This window comes from Staurois parvus, unplaced genomic scaffold (genome assembly GCF_062004578.1).
Source record: "Staurois parvus isolate SC_StPar_1 unplaced genomic scaffold, SC_StPar_1.0 ptg000244l, whole genome shotgun sequence".
NCBI lineage: Eukaryota > Metazoa > Chordata > Amphibia > Anura > Ranidae > Staurois > Staurois parvus.
The window spans coordinates 6,446,988-6,471,628 of record NW_028318040.1 but is presented as its reverse complement, the minus strand read 5'-3'; the positions used below and the strand labels follow the sequence as shown (position 1 = coordinate 6,471,628).

Genomic DNA, 24,641 nt, shown 5'->3' with positions numbered 1-24,641 from the left:
ACCGGACCGGCCGCTTTACATTCACTCCATAAGACGCACTGACATTTTCCCCCCTTTTTTTGGAGGAAAAAAGTGCGTCTTATGGAGCGAAAAATATGGTAATTTTTTTTCTTAAAATAGTACATTTTTCAGTTTAAGCATTTGATATGTTTTCTATTGTGACTAAAATATGGGGCCATGAGATTTGCAAATCATTGCATTTTTTGTTTTTATGTAGATTTTACACAGCATCCCAACTTGTTTGGAATTGGGGTTGTAACAAGCAAATCAGTATGATAGCAAAACAATTGGCATCTTCAGGAGAGCTCAACAACGCACTTTCCATGTTTTTAATACAACAGGTTTTTTAAACCTCTATAATGTTTGTTCGATTTGCAGTGTCCTTCATCTTTCTGTTATTCACCTTCATGTTGCACTGGTTAAGATCTTTCTGGAAATAACATCTGGAGTCATATGTGAAGATATCATCAATGTGCGAAATGATCTTTATCAGGTATGCAATCAGTGTATGTTTTATCAGTGTATGTTGAGAGAGAATCTTAAAACAGGACTTTTTTTTAAAGCCCTCCCTCCCATACCTGTCGTTGTTTTTAACTCCCTTGATTTATGACAGCTTGTGCTCACAGGAATTTGGTTGAATGGTGCTGGCAGTAAGAGCTGCAACTTCTATGTTTAAAACAGCTCGGTAATTTATTTTTAAGAATAATATAAAACTGAAGATTGAAAAGGTGGCAGTTATTTTCAGCTGAATCTAGTAAGATTTGAAAATTACAGTCACATGGGTGAAAATATAGGTACTTATCCGTGTGTTAAGGAACCAATTAAGGTGTCCATTTATGACACAGAATAGCTGAGAGAATCGCGAGATTATAGTAAAATCAGCCATTTTCCAGTGTTTGTTGACCATTCTCCAGCGTTTGTAAACCGTTCTCCCTTCGTTTGGAGAACTGATCTACACTGCTTCATAAACTGCATTCACAGGAGAACTGTGTTCTCCGAGAATGCCGGAGAACTGAGCAGAGATCTATTACCGCTGGTTCATAAGCGGACACCTAAGTGAATTGAGTCTTATGCTAATGCTTTAATACTTATTGTAACAATTCATTCACTTGGCTTGCCAAGCCATGTTAACATTTGTTCAGTACCCCACCATAAAGCAGGAGAGGTCCTGGCATTTTAGATTTTTTTTACTCCAATTTCACATCCTCTGGCTAATTGAACAACCCAACCTTTCAGATAAACTGGTGCTTAAAAAGCACGTCAAAGGTGCGGAATGTTGCCATTGTATACACTGGATATATTGGAGGGGTCTGTGTTACAACAGATTTCTGATACATGAATAATGCTTTCAAAATTTTTTCACCTTGTCCATTCCTATCAAAGTGACAGTGTCTTTGCAAAGGAGCCCACTGTGCTGGTTGGTGCCGTATGTTAGGGAGAGTGATGACATCCCTGTCTCTGTCATGTAACAATTTTTGGGCTAGACCAACACCGTTGTTGAACTTTGTGTGACACTGGATGCTCAAGTGGTACACGGCACTGATTAACCACTTGCCTACCAGGCACTTATACCCCCTTATTTACCAGGCCAATTTTCAGCTTTCAGCGCTGCCGCACTTTGATTGACAATTGCGCAGTCATGCAACATTGTACCCATATGAAATTTTGATCATTTTTTTCTCACAAATAGAGCTTTCTTTTGGTGGTATTTAATCGCCACTGGGCGCTTTACTTTTTGCGCTATAAATAAAAAAATTGCAAAAAATTTGAAAAAAAAAAAAAAAGTTTCTTTGTTTCTATTACTTCTGGGCACAGGTGTGTGACACTGCAGAGTGGCGCAGGTGGGTTCACTGCTGGGCACAGGTGGGTGCACTGCTGGGCACAGGTGGGTGATCTGCTGGGCACAGGTGGGCGGAGCTAGTGGGCGCACTGCTGGGCACAGGTGGGCGGAACTTGCGGGTGGCACTGCTGGGCACCGATCATCAGGGCACTGATCATCAGTGCCCTGATGATCGGTGCCGATCCCCGCTCTGACAACTGCCGGTTCTCGGCAGTACTTTCCTCACGATCTGACAGCGTGAGGAAAGTGCAGCCGAGAACCGGCACTTGCATTTCCCTCTGATCAGCGTGTCATTGGACACCACTGATCACGTGGTAAAAGGCCGCTGTGATTGGCCTTTTACCACATCATGTGATCAGCTGTGTCCGTAGGACACAGCGATCACGGAGATCGCCGGGTGCGCGCCCCCTGGGGCGCGCAGGAGAGCGCGTTCTGGGAGGCCATCATATGACGTCCACTCAGAACTGGCCGGCCGCAGTGCAGCCGTCATTCGGCTATCTGCGGTCGGCAGGTAGTTAAGGAGGAGATTGCACAAGATTTGCATATGAGTGTGTTTCACACTGAAGCCACTTGGACTTTTGAATACCATGGGCAATATAAGCACATGGAAATAAATGTTTTTAAGGGTATTCTTTTATGATTATTAGGAGATGTTTGTGTGTTTTGCACTGAAGCAATTTGGACTTTTTATTTTTGAATGTCACAGACTATAGAAGGAGGAGATTGCATAAGATTTGGATCGCACACAATTGCACATTAAAGACTTGAGTGTGGTTTGCATTGAAGCATTTTGGACTTTTAATTGTGAATGTCACAAACAATATAAGCACACGGAGATAAATGTTTTTAAGTGTATTTGGTTATGATTATTAGGAGATTTTTGAGAAACATTTTTTTTAATTGGTCTGTGCATTTTGTATGATGCAATATGCCAATTTTTGTCCACAATAATTGTTATATATAGTTTAATATTTGATTTTTAATAGATAAGCGCTGCACATTTTTAATTTTTGTTCTTAATTTTGTGCAGTGAATCAAAAGTGTGCTAGCAGCTAGGAGTGAGAGGGAATTTAGGCATCAGCTGCGTAGACACTGTATAATTTTTTATATTTTTGCTCATTGACAAGCTGAAGGCTTGTGAACCTGTAGCATCAATGTTGATAGCCATGTCCCCTGCAACATTTTTTTCATTCCAATGTAGTGCAAGCAGGCACAGCTTACATAAGAGTGGCAACAGTGCAGTGCAGGATCATTGTCTCATCATCATAGGAAGTTCTATTTGGTGAACATTACTGGCAGGCTCAACAAGTATTTGTTGGACTTTGTGCGCAGGTTTATTTTTAATTACGTTCTGCAGCATTTTTTAATGGGAGGATGTATTCTGGAAAACCCCTTCTAAAGGGAAATTTCCAGTATAAAAATTACCAATAAACCTACATAATTACCAGTACACCTAGATAATGTGTACACTTTGTATATATTTTTCTGATCTTGTGTTGATTTGGTAGCACACAAATAGAAAATAAATTCCTACTTAATCTAGTCACATTATGTAATTAGAATATGTCTGGGCATAAGACAATAAAAAATGTGTCATTTATATTTTGAATAATAAAAAGCTGTAAATATGAGACCATGTTAGTATTGAGCTCTTGAATGCAATAAATCGTTTTGACCACCTGGAAAGTAGAAAAGTGTCTTGGAACTATGGCATCATGTGAATGCGATATAAAAAAAACAAACGCAAAATCACTAGTAGTAGAGTCCAGGCACCAGGAGTGCTCTAATTTTTTTTGGTTGCCGAGGACTGTTATTCCCCATCTTTTGCTGGATGTAGCACCGCAGCAGGGGTTTAACCCTGTGGGACAGAGCATTGATGTCATTCCACCGGGTAGAGTGTCACATTCCGCACTTTCTGTCCCACCAAAGAGCATCAAAGAAGCATCTCCTGGCTGCTGCTTCCACTCGAAAGAGCCATTCCTGCTGTCTGCCTTCAGCTACTTTGGTCACCCTCATCACTTGTAATCACCTTGCTTTATCCAGCAAATTTCATGTCCACTACACACACGTGCAGTATAGTGAGTTTTTATATGTAGCAAGCAAAATATTGTTTAAAAATATGCCACACAATAACACATTGATCACTGTATCAGTGAAAGAGCAGTAATACCATTTGTCTGAGTTTTTATTACAATTAATATTTAATTCAAGAGGAATTAATTGTAGAATCGCATACATTTGTTTAGTCTTAGTCTTTATCTATAGTTTGTTTATTCTTTTGTTAGAGTGATATAAAGCAAAACTGAATTTTCAGTTTAAATCGGCTAAATACATTTCTGGCATAAGAAAACAAAATGTATGCAAAGTCTTGCAGTTTCTTTACAGTTACAGCCTGACTAGAAGAACAAGGGTATTTCTCAACTACTGCAGCTCATGTTTCTGCACTGCATTCCTGCCCTAGTCAAGAGTGCTTAAGTAGACTGCTGGACATTCAGACTGCGCCTGATAGATTAATTTACCTGTCCATGCCCTGGATTCAGATCTGTGTGACATTTGTTTGACTGATCATACCCTAGATTACACCTGCAAGTTGTCTGAACTATGTTTCCATGCAGTTTGCCTGTGCTTATAGTAAGCATCAGTTTGCTTTGCTACTGCCACTCTGTCTGCCTTTTTTGGAACCTAAACTGTTTTATTGGATTGGTTTGTTTTTGCTCTATCTGACCATCAGCCTTCTGACTCTTTTGCTGTTTGGTCTGACCATATGTTTGAAGACTTGTACCACTCTTGCATCTGCCCTGCCTGTTAACCAGTTGTCAACCCTGGTAATACAGTGGATCCACTGAACTCTGTACCAGTATCAACTGGCAGCTCTTGCATGCTCCAGACTCACAATCACCAATATTCACTGTTTGGCAGTGGACATGTGCAGTGTGTATCAACTCCATGCCTGAAGCTTTCACACAATAACAAGGGTTCTTCCCTGCATCATGTTGACAGGGAATAAGGATAAGGCTCCAGGACTTCCACTTTCATTTACTGTTATTAGGTGACAGTTGAGGAAGATCCCTGTTTATAAATGGTTCTTGCTCAGTACATAATATGGTTTATGCTAATAATCTCTTTCTACATTTGTAGACTCCTTTGCATTTGGCTGTCATCACTTGTCAATCTGATGTTGTTGAAGATATTCTGAAAGCAGGAGGAGATCCATTAATGTTAGATCGTAATGGGAATTCTGTCCTGCACCTTGCATGTAAGGAAGGAGATGCAACCACTCTTAGCATTCTTCTTAAACACCCAAAATTAACTGAGATTATCAATCTTCCCAACAATGATGGTAAGATAGTAAGAATACTGAAGTGAAGAAGTAAATTATTTATATCGGAAACATTAAAGTGAACCTGTTACCACAGGAACACTAGCAAAAGAAGCCTGACCAGTAGAAGAAGATCATGTATATATTTCCAGCAGGCTGTGCCTTCAAATTCCACCGCTTTGTCCTGTTGTGACATATAATCTGGCTAAAGGAAATACTGCCTGCGGCGGGAGGAGCAGGTATTCACATGCATGGAAGTGTGGAATACGTACAACAGCCAGGGAGCAGCAAAGCAGCATTGGAAAACACAGACAGCGGAAAGGTAAGTATGCAGTATCATCTTTTACAGCCCAGGTTTCTTTTACAAGTAACCCTGTGGTTACAGGTTCACAATAATATTTATATGGAAATTTTATCCTTTTAATATATTCTTTAATGTATTAAAATCTGTGTTCCTTGGAGTAGTTTGTAATTATCTACTTACAAAGAAACAGCTGTATTTGCTTCCTTTGTGCACCTTATCTAAATACAAATCTAGAGTCTTTCCACAAACAACACATTCTATACAGTTTAAGCTGACCAAAGATTACTCGTTTTTGTTTAGATCAGCCAGCGGGCTGATCAAAAAAAATTAAAAGATTCCCTCACCAAGCAAGAGAAGTTGATAGAGGAATCCTCCCTGCTGAGACATTGTATTCTGCTGGTGCAGACTCGCCACTCAACAAAAGTAAATTGTTAGGTCAACTATGGCTGAGTGGGAGCAGCCACGGCTCGTTTGAATTTAAGCCAGTCCCTATATATATATATATATATATATATATATATATATATATAATTTTTCTTCTTTTTTTTTTTTTTTTTTAAGAAAGCGGTATTTTTTTTCAAGAATACACGTAGTCACATCATACATACAATGGGAACGGAGACAAAGTAATGGCAAAAAGAATTATAAGTACACAAACAAGAAACCACTTGCCACCGGGCAAGTAAAAGACAACTAACAAAGATCAGCTAACATGGCTCCTCTACCGCGGGGATAAATATATGTAACAAGGAAAGGGCAAAATAAACCGCAATCACACATCCTCCTCCACATCACAAGTGGACATGGAGTCAAGCCACTTAAACCTGAATTTTATGATACTTAGCAGGGCATCCTCTATGCATATAAATAACCTTCTTATATGGTAATGTACTATTTATTGCGGCAACCCACTGTGGAAATGTAGGTGGGAGTGCTCAAAGCCAAGTACGGGCAATCAATAATCTGTCCATAAAGAGAGTTTTTGTAAGAAAATAGTTTGAAATTTGTCAGTTTCTGAGGTAAGAAGAAGACCAAGTAAGCATTGCTTAGGGCATAAATTAGGGGGGAGCCCATTTTATCATGGAGGAACTGAACCACCTGAATCCAGTAACCCTGGATAAGAGGACAAGACCATATGAGATAAAAAAAAGGTACCATCGAAAACCCACATCTAGGACAGAGTGGATAGTTTTGTGGTCTGTATCTAGATAACTGAATAGGCGTTAAATAGGTTCTATGTAATATGTGTAGCTGGGTGAGGCAATCCGACACTTTCGGGGAGACCAATTTGCTTGCAGTCAATACCTCTTCCTACAGTTCATCATCCAGCTCCCCCACGTCCACCTCCCATTGGGTTTTAAGTCGATATGCCAATGTCGATGCAGGGGGCAGAAGAAGGAGATTCAGGGAGGTTCGAGTTGTCCCATAATGGGGTGTGCGCATGTATGCAGAGAACCAAGAAAGCAGTATTTTTTACTCCTAAATAACAATATGATTTAGTGATGTGGTTTAGTAATGCATGCTACTGGTTCATGTGGAGAATACATTTATGTATACATGTCATTTTCTTGCATTTTTTATATTTTTGAAATATGTGAGATAATACTGTGGTGTTAACCCATGTTTTGTGGGAATTTTTTTTTCGGTATTGGTCCTAATTGTGCGTGGTAGCATTAAAGTAATCAGTAGTGTTAAGTTTGGTTGTTAAATATGAATTTTTGTGGTTATGAGTTCTGCATGGACATAAAATTTGCAGATCGCTACAAAAAAAAGTGAAATGAAATATTCATGTTTGCCAATGTATCTAAAACAAATGAAAATGCTCCTCAGAACATAACAGGTCTTTGTTCTCCACCAGGCTTAAGTGCAGTCCACATAGCAGTAATTGCAAACAGTATGGGCTGCCTTCGACAGTTAATATTAGCAAGGGCAGATGTGGATGCCCAGGAGCAGAAGTCAGGGAGAACCCCTTTGCATTTTGCTGTTGAACAAGACAACATTTCTCTGGCAGGCTGTCTGCTTCTTGAGGTGAGAACATGGAAATGTTTGCTTCCTAGAGTCTGGTGATAACACTTGGTTGCCCCAGCATTCTCTTTTAAGCAACATTGTTGAAGTTTTCTTTTGTAAGTGTCTTTTTCATCTGTCACCAACACACACAGTGCTTAAAGGTCTTTATCTGTTTGATAATGTACTCCAACCAGGGGCGGACTGACAACTCATGGGGCCCCCGGGCAATAAGAAATAATGGGGCCCTCTGTTTCCCTGCCTACACTTAAGCTACACCCACACAACCCCCTACCTACATATTGCAGCTCAGCTGCAAAGAAGGGGCATTTAGATATTTACTGCAGCTAAGTCTGCATGAATGTTCCTGGCTTCTTTCCGTAGAAGCCACTGGGAACTTCCAGGTTTAAAGATGGCTGCCATGTGGTGGGAGGGAGATAGAGGTGTGAGAGAGAGGAGGGGTGAAAAAGAGAGAGGAGGAGGAGTGAGAGAGAGAGGAAGGGGAGAGAGGTAGTGTGTGGTTTAAATTGCACTAAAAAAATTGGGTGTGGCTTAAAAGGGGTGTGGTTAAATAGTGTCTGAGATGACTTACATAGTGTAGAATGTGGTAATGTTAAATAGGGAATGTACAGCGTGAAGTATATGACAGTGGAGAGGAGTGTGGAGTGTATGGTGGTGGGTAGTATGTGCAGGATGGTGTCAGTAGGGCAGTGAATGGTGTCAGTAGTTCTTTATTTGTATTATTATTATTATTTTTTTTTTTTTTTACAATTTTATGATTTTTTTTTACAATTTAATATTTTATTATTTTTATAATTTTTTCAGAATGCTTTTGGGTGCTGTCAGTAGAACAATGGAGTGGGTGTCAGAATTTTTTTATTTTTATTATTTATATTCTTAATTATTTTTTATAATTTATTCTTGTATTTTTTTTACAATGATTTTGTGTGGGCAGTGGGCAGTGGGCAGTGGACAGTGTCAGTAGGGAGTGGACAGGGAGCACTAGTATTTGTTGGGCTGTTATGAGATTCGGATGAAAAAACAGAACCTGTACCCCCTTATATCATGCGTCCCTATCAAGTCCCTCTTACATCAGATGTCCCCACATGGGACCAACTACTACCATATTCTGATGACACAAAACTAAACTTCTTTGGCTGCACTCATGAATGATATTGCTGGAGGACAAAATAGGAAAGGGGAGGGAGAGAGATTTGGGGGAAGGAAAGAAATGAAGGAAGGGAGGGAGGGGATGGATGGGGGAAGGGAGGAAAGGAAGGAAGGAAATGGAGGAAGGAAGGAAGGGGGTGGGGGGAGGAAAGAAAAGAAGGAGGGGAGGAAGGAAGGAAGGGGAGGGAGGGAGATTGGGGATGGATGGAGGAAGGAAGGAATGAATGAAGGGAGGGAATAGAGGGAAGGAAAGAAATGGATGAAGGAAGGGAGGGGAGGGAGGAAGGAAGGGAGGGGAGGGAGGAAGGAAGGAAAGGAGGGGAGGGAAGAAGGGAGGAAAAAAAGGAGGGGAGTGAGGAAAGAAGGAAGGGAGGGGATGCAGGAAGGAAGAAAAGAGAGGGAGGAAATTGATGAAGGAAGGAAAGGTATGGATGGAGGAAGGAAAAGAGGGAGAAAGGAAGGGAATGGATGGAGGAAGGAAGGGGATAGAGGAAAGAAGAAGGGATGAGAGGGAGGAAGGAAGGGGAAGGAGAAAGGAATGGGATGGGGGAAGGAAGGGGATTAAGGAAGAAATAAAGAAGAAAAGGGAGGGAATGTAAGGATGAAGGAAGGAAGGGAATGGATGAAGGAAGGAATGAAAGAAAGGGAAGGAAAGGAGGGGAGGGAGGGGATGGAGGAAGGAAAGAAGAAAGGGAGGGGATGGAGGAAGGAAGGGAAGGAATAAAAGGGAGAGAGGGAGGGAATGGATGGAGGAAGGAAGGAAAGGAGGCACATTCAGAAGCATCACAGAGCTGCCGGCTGATCTGGACACAATTTCCCACCTACACATCCTCTTCTCAGAAGCTGCATGACTGGAGTGTGGGCAGGAACAGGGTGAGGCAGAGCAGATCTGGGCTCTCTGTTATTGTTGTGGAGGATGGGGGGGAGGGGCTGAGCACTGGCAGAGAAGTCGAGGCATCAGAGACCTGCGGGGGGCTGAGGAGCACCTGAGGGGATCCAGAAGGGAAATCCGATGCACAGTTAGGGATGATCGGTGCAGCGGTGGGACAGTTACATGCAGTGATCTCCCTTTATGGTTTTCAATGAAGCAACTGGAAGCCGATTCTCCTCCTCTCCCTTCCACAGCTTTCAGCTGCTTCATTGAAAGCCATACATGCAGATCGAGGCTTGTGACTGTCCCCTCCGCTGCACCGATCATCCCTAACTTTGCTCCTGATGCTTGTCATTCATGGGTGCAGGGTGTGTGCAGTGAACACCTTGCACCCATGGATGATACGCCACTGCCTCTCACCTTCCCACTGCCCACTGACTCCATCACCAGCAGCATGTAGCAAGGCACTAACATGGCCCGGGACCTGAGACTGCCTCCTCCTCTGCTCTCCACACTGTCACCGGCAGTCCTCTGCTCTTTGGGTACACGTTTTTCCTGCCTCCCCATCCCCTCCATCCTGCCAGGTCCTGCTCAGAGCCACATTCCTGTCTGAATAATGTGTCTGGGTTTTGAGGCAGACACATTATTCAGACAGACCTAAATATGCTACCCTCATAACGACATCAGTGGAGCCTCTCATGGGGCCCCCTACTGATCCCGGGCTCTTAGGCAATGCCCGAATAGTTAGTCTGTCCCTGACTCCAACTATTCTTTTTTGTCTGGGGAGATAAATCTTGCCATCCTCCCTTAGATATACCACTGAGCTAGGTAACCAAACAACAGCACACATTTATTCCTTGTGATTTCCTGCAACTGAAAACGCGCTGTGTTTTCAGATGTGTGGGGGTGCCGTTAAGAACGAATCGTAGCCCCATGCTTCTGCAAAAGCACAGGACAGTGTAGTTGCGGGTGCAGGAAAAGGTGCGATTTGCCGCTGTCCCGCACCTGCAACCACCCGCACAAGTGTCAACCTAAATAGCAAATGAGGGCTCTAATATGATGTAGATTAACATTCACTGTTAAGCAGATGGTCTGTGCAGTATGTATCAACTGCAGCCACCACCATAAAGGTTTCAGGGGTGGCAGCAACAGGTAGTGTGAACAAAACACATGGGTCTTGTGCATACTACCAGTTTCTTTTATATTTTGGATACAAATGGGCAGCTAAGAGGCTAGCACTTCTGTCTAGCAGCACCGGGGTCGTCCGTTCGAATCCCAACCACAGCACTACCTGCACAGAGTTTGCATGTTTTCCCTGTGCCTATGTGGGCTTACTCCGACACTCCAAAGACATGCTAGGAGGTTAATTGGCTCCTGTCTAAATTGGTCCTAGTATATGTATGAATGTGGGTTTGGGGCGTTACATTGTAAGCTCCTTGAGGGCAGGGACTGATGTGAATGTATAAAAAATATGTAAATTGATGGCGCTATACCTGTATCTGTAATAAATAAAAATTGATAGTATACAGTGAGGAACAGAAGTATTTGAACACCCTACGATTTTGCAAGTTCTCCCACTTAGAAATCATGGAGTGGTCTGAAATTCACATTGTAGGTGCATTCTCACTCTGAGAGACAGAATTTAAAAAAAAATTCAGGAAATCACATTGTATGATTTTTAAAGAATTTATTTGTCTTGCACTGCTGAACATAAGTATTTGAACACCTGAGAAAATCAGTGTTAATATTTGGTACAGAAGCCTTTGTTTGCAATTACAGAGGTCAAACGTTTCCTGTAGTTCTTGACCAGGTTTGCACACACTGCAACAGGGATTTTGGCCCACTCTTCCACACAGATCTCCTCTAGATCTGTCAGGTTTCGGGGCTGCCGCTGAGCAACACGGAGTTTCAGCTCCCTCCAAAGATGTTCTTTTGGATTTAGGTCTGGGGACTGGCTAGGCCACTCCAGAACCTTGATATGCTTCTTACGAAGCCACTCCTTGGTTATCCTGGCTGTATGCTTCAGGTCGTTGTCATGTTGGAAGACCCAGCCACGACCCATCTTCAATGCTCTGACTGAGGGAAGGAGGTTGTTGCTCAAAATCTCACAATAAATGGCCCCATTCATCCTCTCCTTAATACAGTGCGGTCGTCCTGTCCCCTTCGCAGAAAAGCACCCCCAAAGCATTATTTTACCACCCCATGCTTCACAGTAGGGATGGTGTTCTTGGGATGCAACTCATCCTTCTTTTTCCTCCAAACACGACGAGTGAAGTTTAGACCAAAAAGTTCTACTTTGGTCTCATCTGACCACATGACTTTCTCCCATGCCTCCTCTGGATCATTCAGATGGTCATTGGCAAACTTCAGACGGGCCTGGACATGTGATGACTTGAGCAGGGGAGCCTTCCGTGCAATACATGATTTGAAACCATGACGACGTAGTGTCCTACCGACAGTGACCTTTGAAACTGTGGTCCCAACTCTCTTCATGTCATTGACCAGCTCCTCCCTTGTAGTTCTGGGCTGATTCCTCACCTTTCTTATCATCAGTGATACCCCACGAGGTGAGATCTTGTATGGAGCCCCAGTCCGAGGGAGACTGACAGTCGTCTTTAGCCTCTTTCATTTTCTAACAATTGCTCCAACAGTTGATCTATCTTCACCAAGCTGCTTGGCAATTGCCCCGTAGCCCTTTGAAGCCTTGTGGAGGTCCACAATTTTGTCTCTGGTGTCTTTTGACAGCTCTTTGGTCTTGCCCATGGTATTAGTTAACGTCTGACTGACTGTGGGGTGGAAGGTGTCTTTAAAGAGCTCAGACAGGTGCTTCTAAGTTAGATTAATGAGTGAAGTAGAGGTGGACTTTTTAAAGGCACAGTAACAGGTCTTTGAGAGCCAGAATTCTTGCTGTTTCTTAGGTGTTCAAATACTTATGTTCAGCAGTGCAAGACAAATAAATTCTTTAAAATTCATACAATGTGATTTCCTGATTTTTTTTTTTAATTTTGTCTCTCAGAGTGGGAATGCACCTACAATGTGAATTTCAGACCCCTTCATGATTTCTAAGTGGGAGAACTTGCAAAGTCGCAGGGTGTTCCAATACTTCTGTTCCTCACTGTATTTGAATGTTGAATATTTTAACATTAAGTCCTCATGCACACTGGATGTTTTTCGCAGCTGCTGTTTTTGGCTTTTGACGTTTTTTCCTACAGATAGTAAACTCCCCAGCATGTTATCCTATGTGTTAATCAGCATTTTTGGCAAGGACATTTTTTGACTGGAAAAAAAAACAGAACTAGTGAGTTTGTAGAGGAGTCTTTTAGCTGTAAAAACACTCTAATGCTGGTAAATGTGGCAAACCAGCATTTTTTGGGTGTTTTTTTTTTTAGCAAAATTGTATTTATTTTTTTTGTGCAAAAAAACGCTAAAAAAAAATCCAAAAACCGCAAATGTGTAAAAATGTGACTAGATGCAAATGCAAAAATGCTTAAAAAAATGCGGAAAAACTCTTGTTTTTAACATGACTTTATACAGCCAACACTACCAGTGTTTTTAAAATGCCTAGTGTGCATGAGGACTTAGATACAATAAAGAGACTTTTCTGACAACATGTTGTGTTGTGTTGCTATCCCTGGCATGGGGTTGCATAGTCTGTTTTCTTCTTTCCCTTCAGTATTTGCTTCCTTCCCACAGGGAGATTCATGTGTAGATAGTACAACGTATGATGGGAGCACCCCTCTTCATATAGCGGCTGGCAGAGGTTCTACAAAACTCACAGCTCTCTTGAAAGCAGCAGGTATGCTCATTTTTCTACACAGAATTGTTAATGATCAATGACCAATAGAAAACAAATGTCAAACACTTTAATAAATGAGGCCCATTTTTTTCTCATATGGAGTAGTAAATAATGCAGAGAGATCTCGGTGAGTTAGTACATCTGCAATATATCTACACTGGTTTTATTCTGGTCCACCAGTAAGACGGGGGTAAAAAGTTTTGTTTTTGTAAAGATTTTATAAAGTTTTAGTAGGGAAAAATCTGATTAATAAATAGAAGACCTTATTAGAATTGGTGTACCAGCACCAAGAGGGCAAGCCACCACTACCAGATCTGCTTCCCTGCTCCCCACTGTGTACCACACAGCCGTACCCCTGCCACCGCACAGCCCCGAGCCCCGTGCAATCCGGCAGAGGCAAGCCTGCCGCGCGGCCTCCTGCACCCACTGACGCCGGGCCCTACAACACCTACGATCGCCGCACCCTACCGCTCCCACAGACGCTGGGCCCTTTAGCACCCTCAGTCACTGGCCCGCAGCATCCACATGCACTGGCCCACAACACCCACTGACGCCGGACCCTACTGCGCCTACCAAGGCCTAGGCCACTCCACCTCCAGACGCCGGGCCTTCAGCACCTCCACTCATACCAACCCCCAGCTCAACTTAAAAGACTTGAACCCTTGTTGACTGCCACCACAACGAGAGACCCCTCTGCACCCCAGACTGTCGCCACTCAAGCGCCCCTGGAAACCGTATATCCACACCCGATCCCCTCTCCCTTCTCCCCTAAACTCCAGCCACCAGAAGAGATGAGATAGTCCAGCGGGCAGAGGCGTATCGACAACCAAGCCTCCCACCACCCCTATGCGCCACCCCGTGCACCTCCCTAAAATGCCTCTTCCACTCCTCCTCATTTTCCTCTCCTCCGTTCCCAAAATCCATTCACTATATCCCTCTGCTCCTCCCAAACAATTGTATATTGTGTCCTCACTGCTTCCTTCACCCCTCTACGGCACCCACCACCTCCTCCTAATACTCCACTCTCCCACTGACCCCAACACCTCCACTAGTAGTTTCACATGCTCCTGCACATCCCGCTCCCATGCCACCTTTCTCACCCTTCTCCTCCTCCTAACCGCAGGGGACATCTCCCCGAATCCTGGCCCTCCACCACCTCCCTCACCCACACAACACCCTCCCGCCTCCACGTCCTGCCGCAACCCCCGCAACTTAGTATCTGTCCCTTTGCTTCCTAAAATCGTCCCCCCGTTTTCATGTGCACTCCTGAACGCCCGATCGGTGTGCAACAAGCTTACCGCCATCCACGACCTCTTTGTTTCCCGCTCCCTCAACCTCCTAGCGATTACAGAAACCTGGATCCAGGCCACGGACTCTACCTCCCCTGCTGCACTCTCCTACGGAGGTCTCACCTGGACCCACTCACCCAGACCCAACGGTCGTAAAGGTGGTGGGGTTGGTCTGCTCCTGTCACCACAGAGCATCTTCCGAGTCCTCCCAAACCCCCCCTCTCTATCCTTCTCCTCCTTCGAGGCCCACTGCGTCCGACTATTCTCCCCAACCCCCCTGAAGATTGCTGTGATATACTGGCCTCCTGGATCCATATCCCGCTTCCTGGATGACTTTTCCTCCTGGCTACCCTTCTTCCTCTCCTCTGAGCTACCCACCATCATCCTTGGGGATTTCAACATCCCTGTCAACCTCGACAACCTGGCCACATCCTATCTCCTCCACTTAACCTCCTCCTTTGCACTTGCACAGTGCATACAATCCACCACCCACTCTGACGGTAATATCCTTGATCTCGTCTTCTCCAACCACTGCGCTCCCCACAACCTCACTAACACCCCCTTCCCTCTCTCTGACCACAACCTGATTACCTTCTCTATCTCCTCGTCCTCCAACGTCTACCCCTCCAAATTTCACACTACTACCAGCCGTAACCTCCGCATCCTTAACCCTGCCCCCCTCCACTCTGCAGCTGATCAACTCTATGACAGCATCCTTCCCGTGTCCTGCCCCGACTTGGCTATGACTGCCTATAACAACAAGCTGTCAACAGCCCTTGACTCACTAGCGCCTTTAACCACACGCAACATCGGACCCCGACCGCTCCAGCCTTGGCAGACTGATCACACCAAATCCCTCAAACGACACAGTCGTGCCCTGGAGCGACTATGGCGCAAAACCAAATCCCAACAAGCCTTCACCCGCTACAAATCTGCCTTCCACACCTACACCTCCTCCCTCCACGCCGCCAATCAAGCCTACTTCCTGACCCTCATCAAGGCCCTCTACTCCAGTCCTCGCCGACTCTTCTCCACCTTCAACTCTCTACTCTCTCCACCCCCACCTCCTCCCAGCACCTCACTCACCGCCCTTGAGATTGCCAATCACTTCAAAAACAAGATTGACACAATTCGCAAGGACATCGCCGCAACTCACACTCCCTCTCAACCCGTCCCGTCACACAGCTACCCCCTCATCCCTCCTCTCCCTCGACATAACACGCAGGGACTTCGTCACTGCTCAAACTCCCTCCAACCCCGTTCCCCCTCACTCAGCTACCCCCTCATCACCCCTCTCCCACGGCCCCACCACTGCTCTGACCTCCACTTGCACCCCACCCCACATTCCTCATACTGAAGCCCCCTCAACACTCCGCACCTTTGACCTTACTACCATCGAGGAAGTCTCCAAGGTCCTCTCTGATGCCCGCCTCACCACCTGCCCCCTCGACCCTATCCCCTCACAACTCCTCGACATAACCCACAGGGACTTCGTCACTGCTCAAACTCCCTCCAACACCATTCCCCCTCACTCAGCTACACCCTCATCACCCCTCTCCCACGGCCCCACCACTGCTCTGACCTCCACTTTCACCTCACCCCACATTCCGCATACTGAAGCCCCCTCAACACTCCGCACCTTTGACCTTACTACCATTGAGGAAGTTTCCAAGGTCCTCTCTGATGCCCGCCTCACCACCTGCCCCCTCGACCCTATCCCCTCACAACTCCTACAACCTCCTTCCCCCTCCATCCTATGCTCCCTCACCCACATCTTTAATCTCTCCCTCTCCTCCGGCACTTTCCCCTCCCCTCTGAAGCATGCACACATCACCCCCATACTTAAAAAGCCCTCCCTGGACCACTATGACCCGAACAACCTCAGACCCATCTCCCTGCTCCCATTCACATCCAGACTCCTCAAGCTCCTAGTCTACACCCGCCTAAGCTCTCACCTCAACGACAACAACCTCCTCGATCCCCTACAGTCCGGCTTCCGTCCCCTACACTCCACCGAAACTGCCTTACTCAAACTCTCCAACGACCTGCTAACCGCCAAAGCTAATGGCCACTATTCAGTGCTCCTACTCCTTGACCTCTCCGCAGCCTTCTCCTCCCTTGGCCAACTCATACACTCTCATGGCTTCAACTACCACCTATATGCCGACGACACACAAATCTATCTCTCAACCCCCCACCTCACCCCCTCAGTCTCCGCCCGAATCACACACCTACTGATCAACATATCAGACTGGATGTTGCTCCACTTCCTTAAACTGAACCTCTCCAAAACCGAGTTTCTTGTCTTCCCCCCAGCCCGCACACCACCCCCCATTGACTTCTCCATCATGTCCAACAACACCACCAACAAACCCACCCCGCAGGCCAGAGTACTTGGTGTCATTCTGGACTCATCCTTCCAGCCCCAAGTCCAATCTTTAACAAACTCATGCAGACTCCACCTCCGCAACATTGCCAAAATACGCACGTTCCTAACCCCAGAAACCACTAAACAGCTCATCCACTCCCTCATCATATCACAACTCGATTACTGCAACTCCCTCCTTACTGGCCTGCCTCGCCGCTGGCTATCCCCACTTCAGTTGATCCTGAATACGGCTGTCAGACTCATTTACCTTTCCAACCGCTCCGTTTATGCCACCCCCCTCTGCCAATCCCTCCACTGGCTTCCGATTGTGCAACGGATCAAATTCAAAATCCTAACACTGACGTACAAAGCTGTCCACCATACTGCCCCGAACTACATCACAGACCTAATATCCAAGTACCACAAAGCACGCACTCTCCGCTCCACACAAGACCTCCTTCTCTCTAGTTCCCTGGTCTCCTCCTCCCATGCCCGCCTCCAGGACTTCTCCAGGGTGTCACCCATCCTCTGGAACTCCCTGCCCCAACCCATCAGATTATCACCTACTCTCCTCTCCTTTAGGTGCACCCTGAAAACCCACCTCTTCAGGGAAGCCTACCCCACCCCCTGCTAACTTGCCGACCTTCTCCACTCTTCCTACCACTCCATCCCCCACAGCTTTCTCCTCCTGTGCCACCATTTCTCCCTCCTAGATTGTAAGCTCGAAAGAGACCTCGATCCCCTCATGTTTTGCACTGTATTGTATTGTTATTGTTCTGTCCCCATTGTAATGTACAGCGCTGAGCGAACTATTGGCGCTTTATAAATACTGTATAATAATAATAATTAGAATTAATTAAATTTGAGATAAAAGTAACTGTAGAAAGAAAGTTTACATGCACAAGGCTACATTCCTGTCATATACAACTACGATTATACTATGTGTACAACAACCCTTTGAGTTCTATAAAAAAAAATACAAATACAAAATATTTAAAAATTGATAAAAGTTGATACATTTATATATCGTGCTGAATGTACTCACCTTCCAGCAGATCAATAAAGATATCAAATACTTCAGTGGGGAAATGTGCCACTGCTACTGCCCTGGATATTAGGGGCCATATACTTACCTTCCCCATCAACAAAATCTTAGTGGAATTACTTGTTCAGCATTATGGTGAGTAGTAGCAGTTGGATATACAGTATATGTTTTGGATTCTTCATATATACAGTATGTATGGAAGATCCAGCAGAAGGAGGATGAGATAATGTCACTGCTACTTAAAAGAGAGCTGGCCAGGTATAGCCTCTACAGCAAACAAACCTCCTGAAGGAAATTTAGGCAAGCGAGATAACCCAACAAACACTTTAATCACTTTTGGGTAAATTTACACTTTATCATACAGGTTTTTTGAATTTATACTTGTTACCTAAATGTTAGCTAGTGTTTAATATGTTATAATAGTAGCGATAGTCTTTTTTTTTAGTAAATAGTACACATGCAATATATTGAAATATTTTTATTGAAAAGGTGGTTCAGTCAGTCAAGGTAACTAGTAGAAAAACATGTGAATATATAGGATAATGATATTTTTAAAAAGAGTAAATAGAGTGAGGATGTTTCAGGCAGTTCATGTATGGATGTAAACTGCCCTCTTACCATATTTTGGTTGCATGCTCTTTTTGAACAGATTTCTCTGTGCCCTGTGACAGTATTCATAAAGACAGAGTCATCATCAGTCCACAGTCAGCAGCTCATTTACAAATGCAAGGGATTCAGCACCATTGCCACTCTCCCTAGGAGTAGGTATAGTCAGGGTACACTGTACAACGCTCAGACAGATTACGCCTTTCCGAGCATTTGGTGCATTTGATAACAGTTATTTCAACCATCGGAAAAATACTGAACAAGAGTAAAGTTCATAGGTGATTAACATGAAAGAAATCAATGCACTTACAAACAAAAAGAAATGAATATTCCACAGCATTGTTAGGACACTAATCTATGTACAGGTACAGAAATATATTTTTTTCAGTAAGTATGCACTGTGCTATGTTTGAAAAAAATACAACACTGCACAACAGCACCAAAAGCTCATGCCTGTTTTAGTGCAAGTATAATGGTGGAGTGTTTCTTTGCTACCTTAGCTGAAATGCAGCCACAGAAAGAATTTAGGTCAGGTTATTGCAAGGAAAGGAAGTTCCATTGACAATTGGATTAAAGGCTTAAAGTGTTACTAAACCCAGGACCCTGCATTCACTATATCTGGTCTCCCACGGTACACATAACATGGAAAAGCAATTATTTTAGTAAATATAAACTGCTAAATACCTTTTCTCATCAGCAGTTAGAGCAGTCTTGTGACTTCTATCAGTATTCAGCCGAGCACTAGTTAAAGCTTGTAGGGGTAGTTTTCTTTCTGCTCTAGGAGGATGCAGAAACCCTGACCTCTGTCTGGACAGTGCTGATTGGCCCTGTGCTGATCACATGCACTCTCCCAAGAAAAAAAAAACTATCTAGCAATACACACCAAACTGAGCATGTGTAGAGTGTCTCCACACTATATGTCTTATCAGGAGATAAGAGGACACTGGAAGGAGGGGAGGATCAGAGAAGTCAGGATCAAACAGCATTTACACAATGCAGAGGATTAACACCTAATTACACAGTGAGTATATCAAGCATGCTTTACTGCATATACAGAATGATTTTGCTGTTGTGGGTTTAGTAACACTTTAAGCCATTTTTTTTATCAATGGCTGTAACTGTTCAACCATTCTTTCTATAAAATGATGGTGCTATAAAGTGTTGCCTGCATTATTTGTTAAAGTGTTACTAAACCCACAACAGTAAAATCAGTCTGTCTGAACCTGTAGCCCTTCTGCACATGCTCAGTTTAGTGTGTATTGCTAGAGAGGTTTTTTGTTTTTTTTCTTGGGAGAGTGCATGTGATCCGCACAGGGCCAATCAGCACTGTCCAGACAGAGGGTCAGGGGTTCTGCATCCTCCTAAAGCAGAAAGAAAACTCCTCCTACAAGCTTTAACCAGTGCTCAGCTGAAGTCACAAGACTGCTCTAACTGCTGAAGGGAAATGGTATTTAGCAGTTTATATTTACTAAAATAATTGCATTTCCATGTTGAGTATACTGTGGGAGATCAGATATAGTGAATGCAGAGTCCTGGGTTTAGTAACACTTTAAGTAAAACTGTCTTTTATTATCTTAGATGAAAATCAGATTTCATTTTAAGAGCTAATAATTAATGTTATTGTACATCTGTTTTTATTGCTATAAGGTGCGGACTCATTCATTGAAAACTGTGAACCACTGTACAACCCTGAGGATGTGGATGAGAATGATATAGATGAAGGCATTGTTCCTGGAACAAAACCAACAGACATGGCAATCAATGATGAGGTTAACTGCTGAAACCTTTTACGGATTTGCATTAGATATTTCTCTGTTGTCATTTGACATTTTTTTTAACCACTTTCCCTCCTGAGGATTTTCCCCCCTTCCTGACCAGGCCATTTTTTGTTTTACGGTGCTGCGTTACTTTAACTGACAGTTGCGCAGTCATGCAACGCTGCACCCAAATGAAATGTACGTCCTTTTTTCCCACGAATTGAGCTTTCTTTTGGTGGTATTTGATCGCCTGTGCGTTTTTGGGGGGTTTTTTTGCGCTATAAAAAAAAAGACCAACAATTTTGAGAAAAAAAACTATATTTTTGACTTCTTGCTATTAAACGTGTCCAGCAAAAAAATTAAAAAAAATCTAATTTTTTCATAAATGTATGCCAAAATGTATTCTGCTACATGTCTTTTCTTAAAAAAATCCCAATACGTATAAATGAATTGGTTTACTTGAAAGTTATAGTGTTTAAAAATGGTATAAATACTGGGATTTTTATTTTTACTAGCAACAGCGGTGATCAGTGACTTATAGCGGGACTGTGGCAGACATTCTGACACTGGGGGGGAACTGACTTGGTGTCACTGTCATCCCCAGTGACAGTGATCAGTGCTAAAAAAAAAAGCACTGACGCTGTACTAATGGCACTGGGCAGGAAGGGGTTAACATGAGGGGCGATCAAAGGGTTAATTGTGTGCAGGGAGTGTTTTACTAGAGGGCCGTGTCAGTGTGCTTCACTGTAATCATTGTGCCCAAGCTGACTGGGAGGAGAACTGTTAGTAAACAAAACAGTTCTCCTCCCCGTCGGAGATTGTCAGAAATCACTGGGCGCTGGCGAGTAATTACCAGCTGGGACCCAGTGATTGACAGCCGTAGGCACGAATGGCGAGCCATGTGCGCCCCCTACCTGTGTGTATATATATATATATATATATATATATATATATATATATATATATATATGATTTTGCGCACCCAAGCCGCCCTGTAGCAGTATTTCTGCTATAGGGCGGTTGGGAAGCGGTTAAAACACCTTGGTAAACTTTAATTTGCAATATCTGATTTGCGGCCACATAAACCACAATGGACTTAACTAGACCACCCTGGTGTTTACTAAAACACCAGTATTATGCACCTTGCAGGCCACTAATTTGAGATTTGAGGCGCAGTCTGGTGTACATTCTTCTCTACATTAAATTAATTAATGTTGTGAGAATTAGGTATTTATATATTGTAATAAACCAAACAAATGTGTTTGGTTTACAAAAAACAATAGATTAGGGCATGCGCTCATTGGTCATTTGACTGTGTTTGTGTTTGGGTATGCTTGTGTTGGGTCACTTTAAGAAAACTTTTAATGTGAATACTGTTAGGTTTACCTTCCAACCAGATGGAACATGCAGAATTTTGATGCATGTTGAGCAATATACAGTAATAGTAAATACTGCAGCTGCATTCATTATAGTGATTATTGCCCAAGTAACTACAGGCATGTATGTTCAAATGCAACACAGCATACAGCACAGTGTTTAGGTACCTTGCTGTGAATCTGTGGTTTGCCCAAGCAGACAAGTTTACTTTAATGCCAGCCTCCAACAGCTGCTTATATATACTTTCACTCCTCTGTCAACTGCTCACCTCTGTATATCATAAAAAAGCCGTATTTAAACTCCATGACTTGGAGCTTGCATAGTGTTGCCTATGACAGGCTGGCAGTGCAGTTTGCCTGAGCTGCCAAGAACCAGTATTGTCACATGTAAGGAAGGGAAATGTCCCCATACCTAGAAATGCCAGGTATATAACCTTACTTTCCCAGGTGAGTATGTAGGAGAGAGGTGCTATTAAACACCTATTACATTGGTTTGCATAGGCAAATTAAAAGTCCACTATAAAGCTACTATAAACGATCAGTGAAGTTTATTTGATGTCTGTATGCCACCTGTTTTTACATGGAGTTTTAAACTTGTGCATTGAATTGGGAAAATGTAGGTTAACACATGCAAACCGGTATGTTTGATATTTTCAAAGTGCACTGCAAGGAATTGGCGAGAACCAGCACCTACACTTTTCATATGATACTCATGGCCAACTGTTGGGGAAAAAAAATTTGTTTTTACTATGCAAATCTCTCCTCTCATTAGCTTACAGGAGGCTTATGTATTCCCAGAGGGAGGCTCAATGTTACTATCTCTTGCACAGATACATTAGCAGGTGACAACGGGTTTGGTTTATTAAAACTGGAGAGTGCAAACTATGATGCAGCTGTGCATAGAAGCCAATCAGCTTCCAGTTTTTTTGGCAACAGTCAGCTGAACAAGCTGCAGCTAGAAGCTGATTGGCTACCACACACAGATGCACCAGATGCACTCTGCTGTTTTAGTAAATCAGCCCCAGTATGTAAGTGCACTCAGGTATTAACTGCCTTTATTTATACTGCTTTACATGGAAAATGACAGTTTATTATGCTTTAGTGTTATGCTGTCCCTGCAGTTTTTGTTCAATTTCATTATTTTATGTCACAGGTGCTGGAAATACTGAATGGAAAGCCATACACAACAGCATTTTCATTGGATTGCCCACAAGGTATATTATCTGTCTTTTATGAAGCGTTAATAATTTCCAGTGTTAGTGCCTTTGCATTCAACTTTATATTGCTTTTTATGCAATATAAAGTTGATGATCAACTAAAAGTGAAAAGTCCAGCAAACTAAAATCACAAATGTAACTTAGAGGGAACAAGATGTAATGGCATTCACAGACATGTACAGAAAGGTTTTCATTTAGCTGTGTTTGCGTATTTTTTTTTTTTTGCACGTTTAAAAAATTAATTTAAATCTGAAGATTAAGTAAATTCTCACAAACATTATATATTTTCTGAATGTAGACACCCTAGAGAATAAAATACTGGTAGTTCTGTTTTTTATGTCACACTATTAACACAACGGTTTATGAAACACAAACTTTTGGTAAAGGATACACTAAAGTTAATTTTAGGGCAGATAAATGCAACATATTAACCACTTTTATGGCAAAATATAAAAGATGAGGTTGTGCCAAGTAAATAGATGCCCAACATGTCAGGCTTTAAAATTTCAAGCAGCCACTGGGAATGTGTGTAAAACCCCCTGTTGTCACCAATATACATACAGTATCTCACAGAAGTGAGTACACCCCTCACATTTTTGTAAATGTTTTATTATATCTTTTCATGTGACAAACACTGAAGAAATGACACTTTGCTACAATGTAAAGTAGTGAGTGTACAGCTTGTATAACAGTGTAAATTTGCTGTCCCCTCAAAATAACTCAACACACATCCATTAAAGTCTAAACTGCTGGCAACAAAAGTGAGTACACCCCTAAGTGAAAATGTCACAATTGGGCCCAACTAGCCGTTTTCCCTACCTGGTGTCATGTGACTCGTTAGTATTACAAGGTCTCAGGTGTAAATGGGGAGCAGGTGTGTTAAATTTGGTGTTATTGCTCTCATTCTTTCATACTGGTCACTGGAAGTTCAACATGGCACCTCATGGGAAAGAACTCTGAGGATTTGAAAAAAAATAATTGTTGCTCTACATAAAGATGTACATAAAGATAGCCTAGGCTATAAGGAGATTACCACGACCCTGAAACTGAACTGCAGCACGGTGGCCAAGACCATACAGCGGTTTAACAGGACATTTTCCACTCAGAACAGGCCTTGCCATTGTTAACCAAAGAAGTTGAGTGCATGTGCTCAGTGTCATATCCAGAGGTTGTCTTTGGGAAATAAACGTATGAGTGCTGCCAGCATTGCTGCAGAGGTTGTAGGGGTGGGGAGTCAGCCTGTCAGTGCTCAGATCATACGCAGCACACTGCATCAAATTGGTCTGCATGGCTGTTGTCCCAGAAGGAAGCCTCTTCTAAAGATGATGACCAAGAAAGCCTGCAAACAGTTTTTGGATTACTGGAAACATGTCCTGTAGTCTGATGAGACCAAGATAAACTTATTTGGTTCAGATGGTGTCAAGCATGGGTGGCGGCAACCAGGTGAGGAGTACAAAGACAAGTGTGTCTTGCCTGCAGTTAAGCATGATGGTGGGAGTGTCATGGTCTGGGGCTGCATGAGTGCTGCCGGCACTGGGGCGCTACAGTTCATTGAGGGAACCATGAATGCCAACGTGTACTGTGACATACTGAAGCAGAGCATGATCCCCTCCCTTCGGAGACTGGGCCGCAAGGCAGTATTCCAACATAACAACCCCAAACACACCTCCAAGATGACC

At 43.4% G+C, this 24,641-nt stretch overlaps 1 protein-coding gene across 3 annotated transcripts in view; it reads left to right on the top strand.

Moving 5' to 3' along the window:
* NFKB1 (nuclear factor kappa B subunit 1) overlaps positions 1–24,641 on the top strand; it is a 161,907-nt gene that overhangs the window by 120,764 nt on the left and 16,502 nt on the right. For all 3 annotated transcript variants that reach the window (XM_089680540.1, XM_089680539.1, XM_089680538.1), the window contains 6 exons: positions 379–493; positions 4,979–5,180; positions 7,322–7,491; positions 13,202–13,304; positions 20,260–20,381; positions 22,899–22,959. In XM_089680540.1, the coding sequence (XP_089536666.1) occupies positions 379–493; positions 4,979–5,180; positions 7,322–7,491; positions 13,202–13,304; positions 20,260–20,381; positions 22,899–22,959 (773 nt within the window). The remainder of the gene's footprint in view (positions 1–378; positions 494–4,978; positions 5,181–7,321; positions 7,492–13,201; positions 13,305–20,259; positions 20,382–22,898; positions 22,960–24,641) is intronic.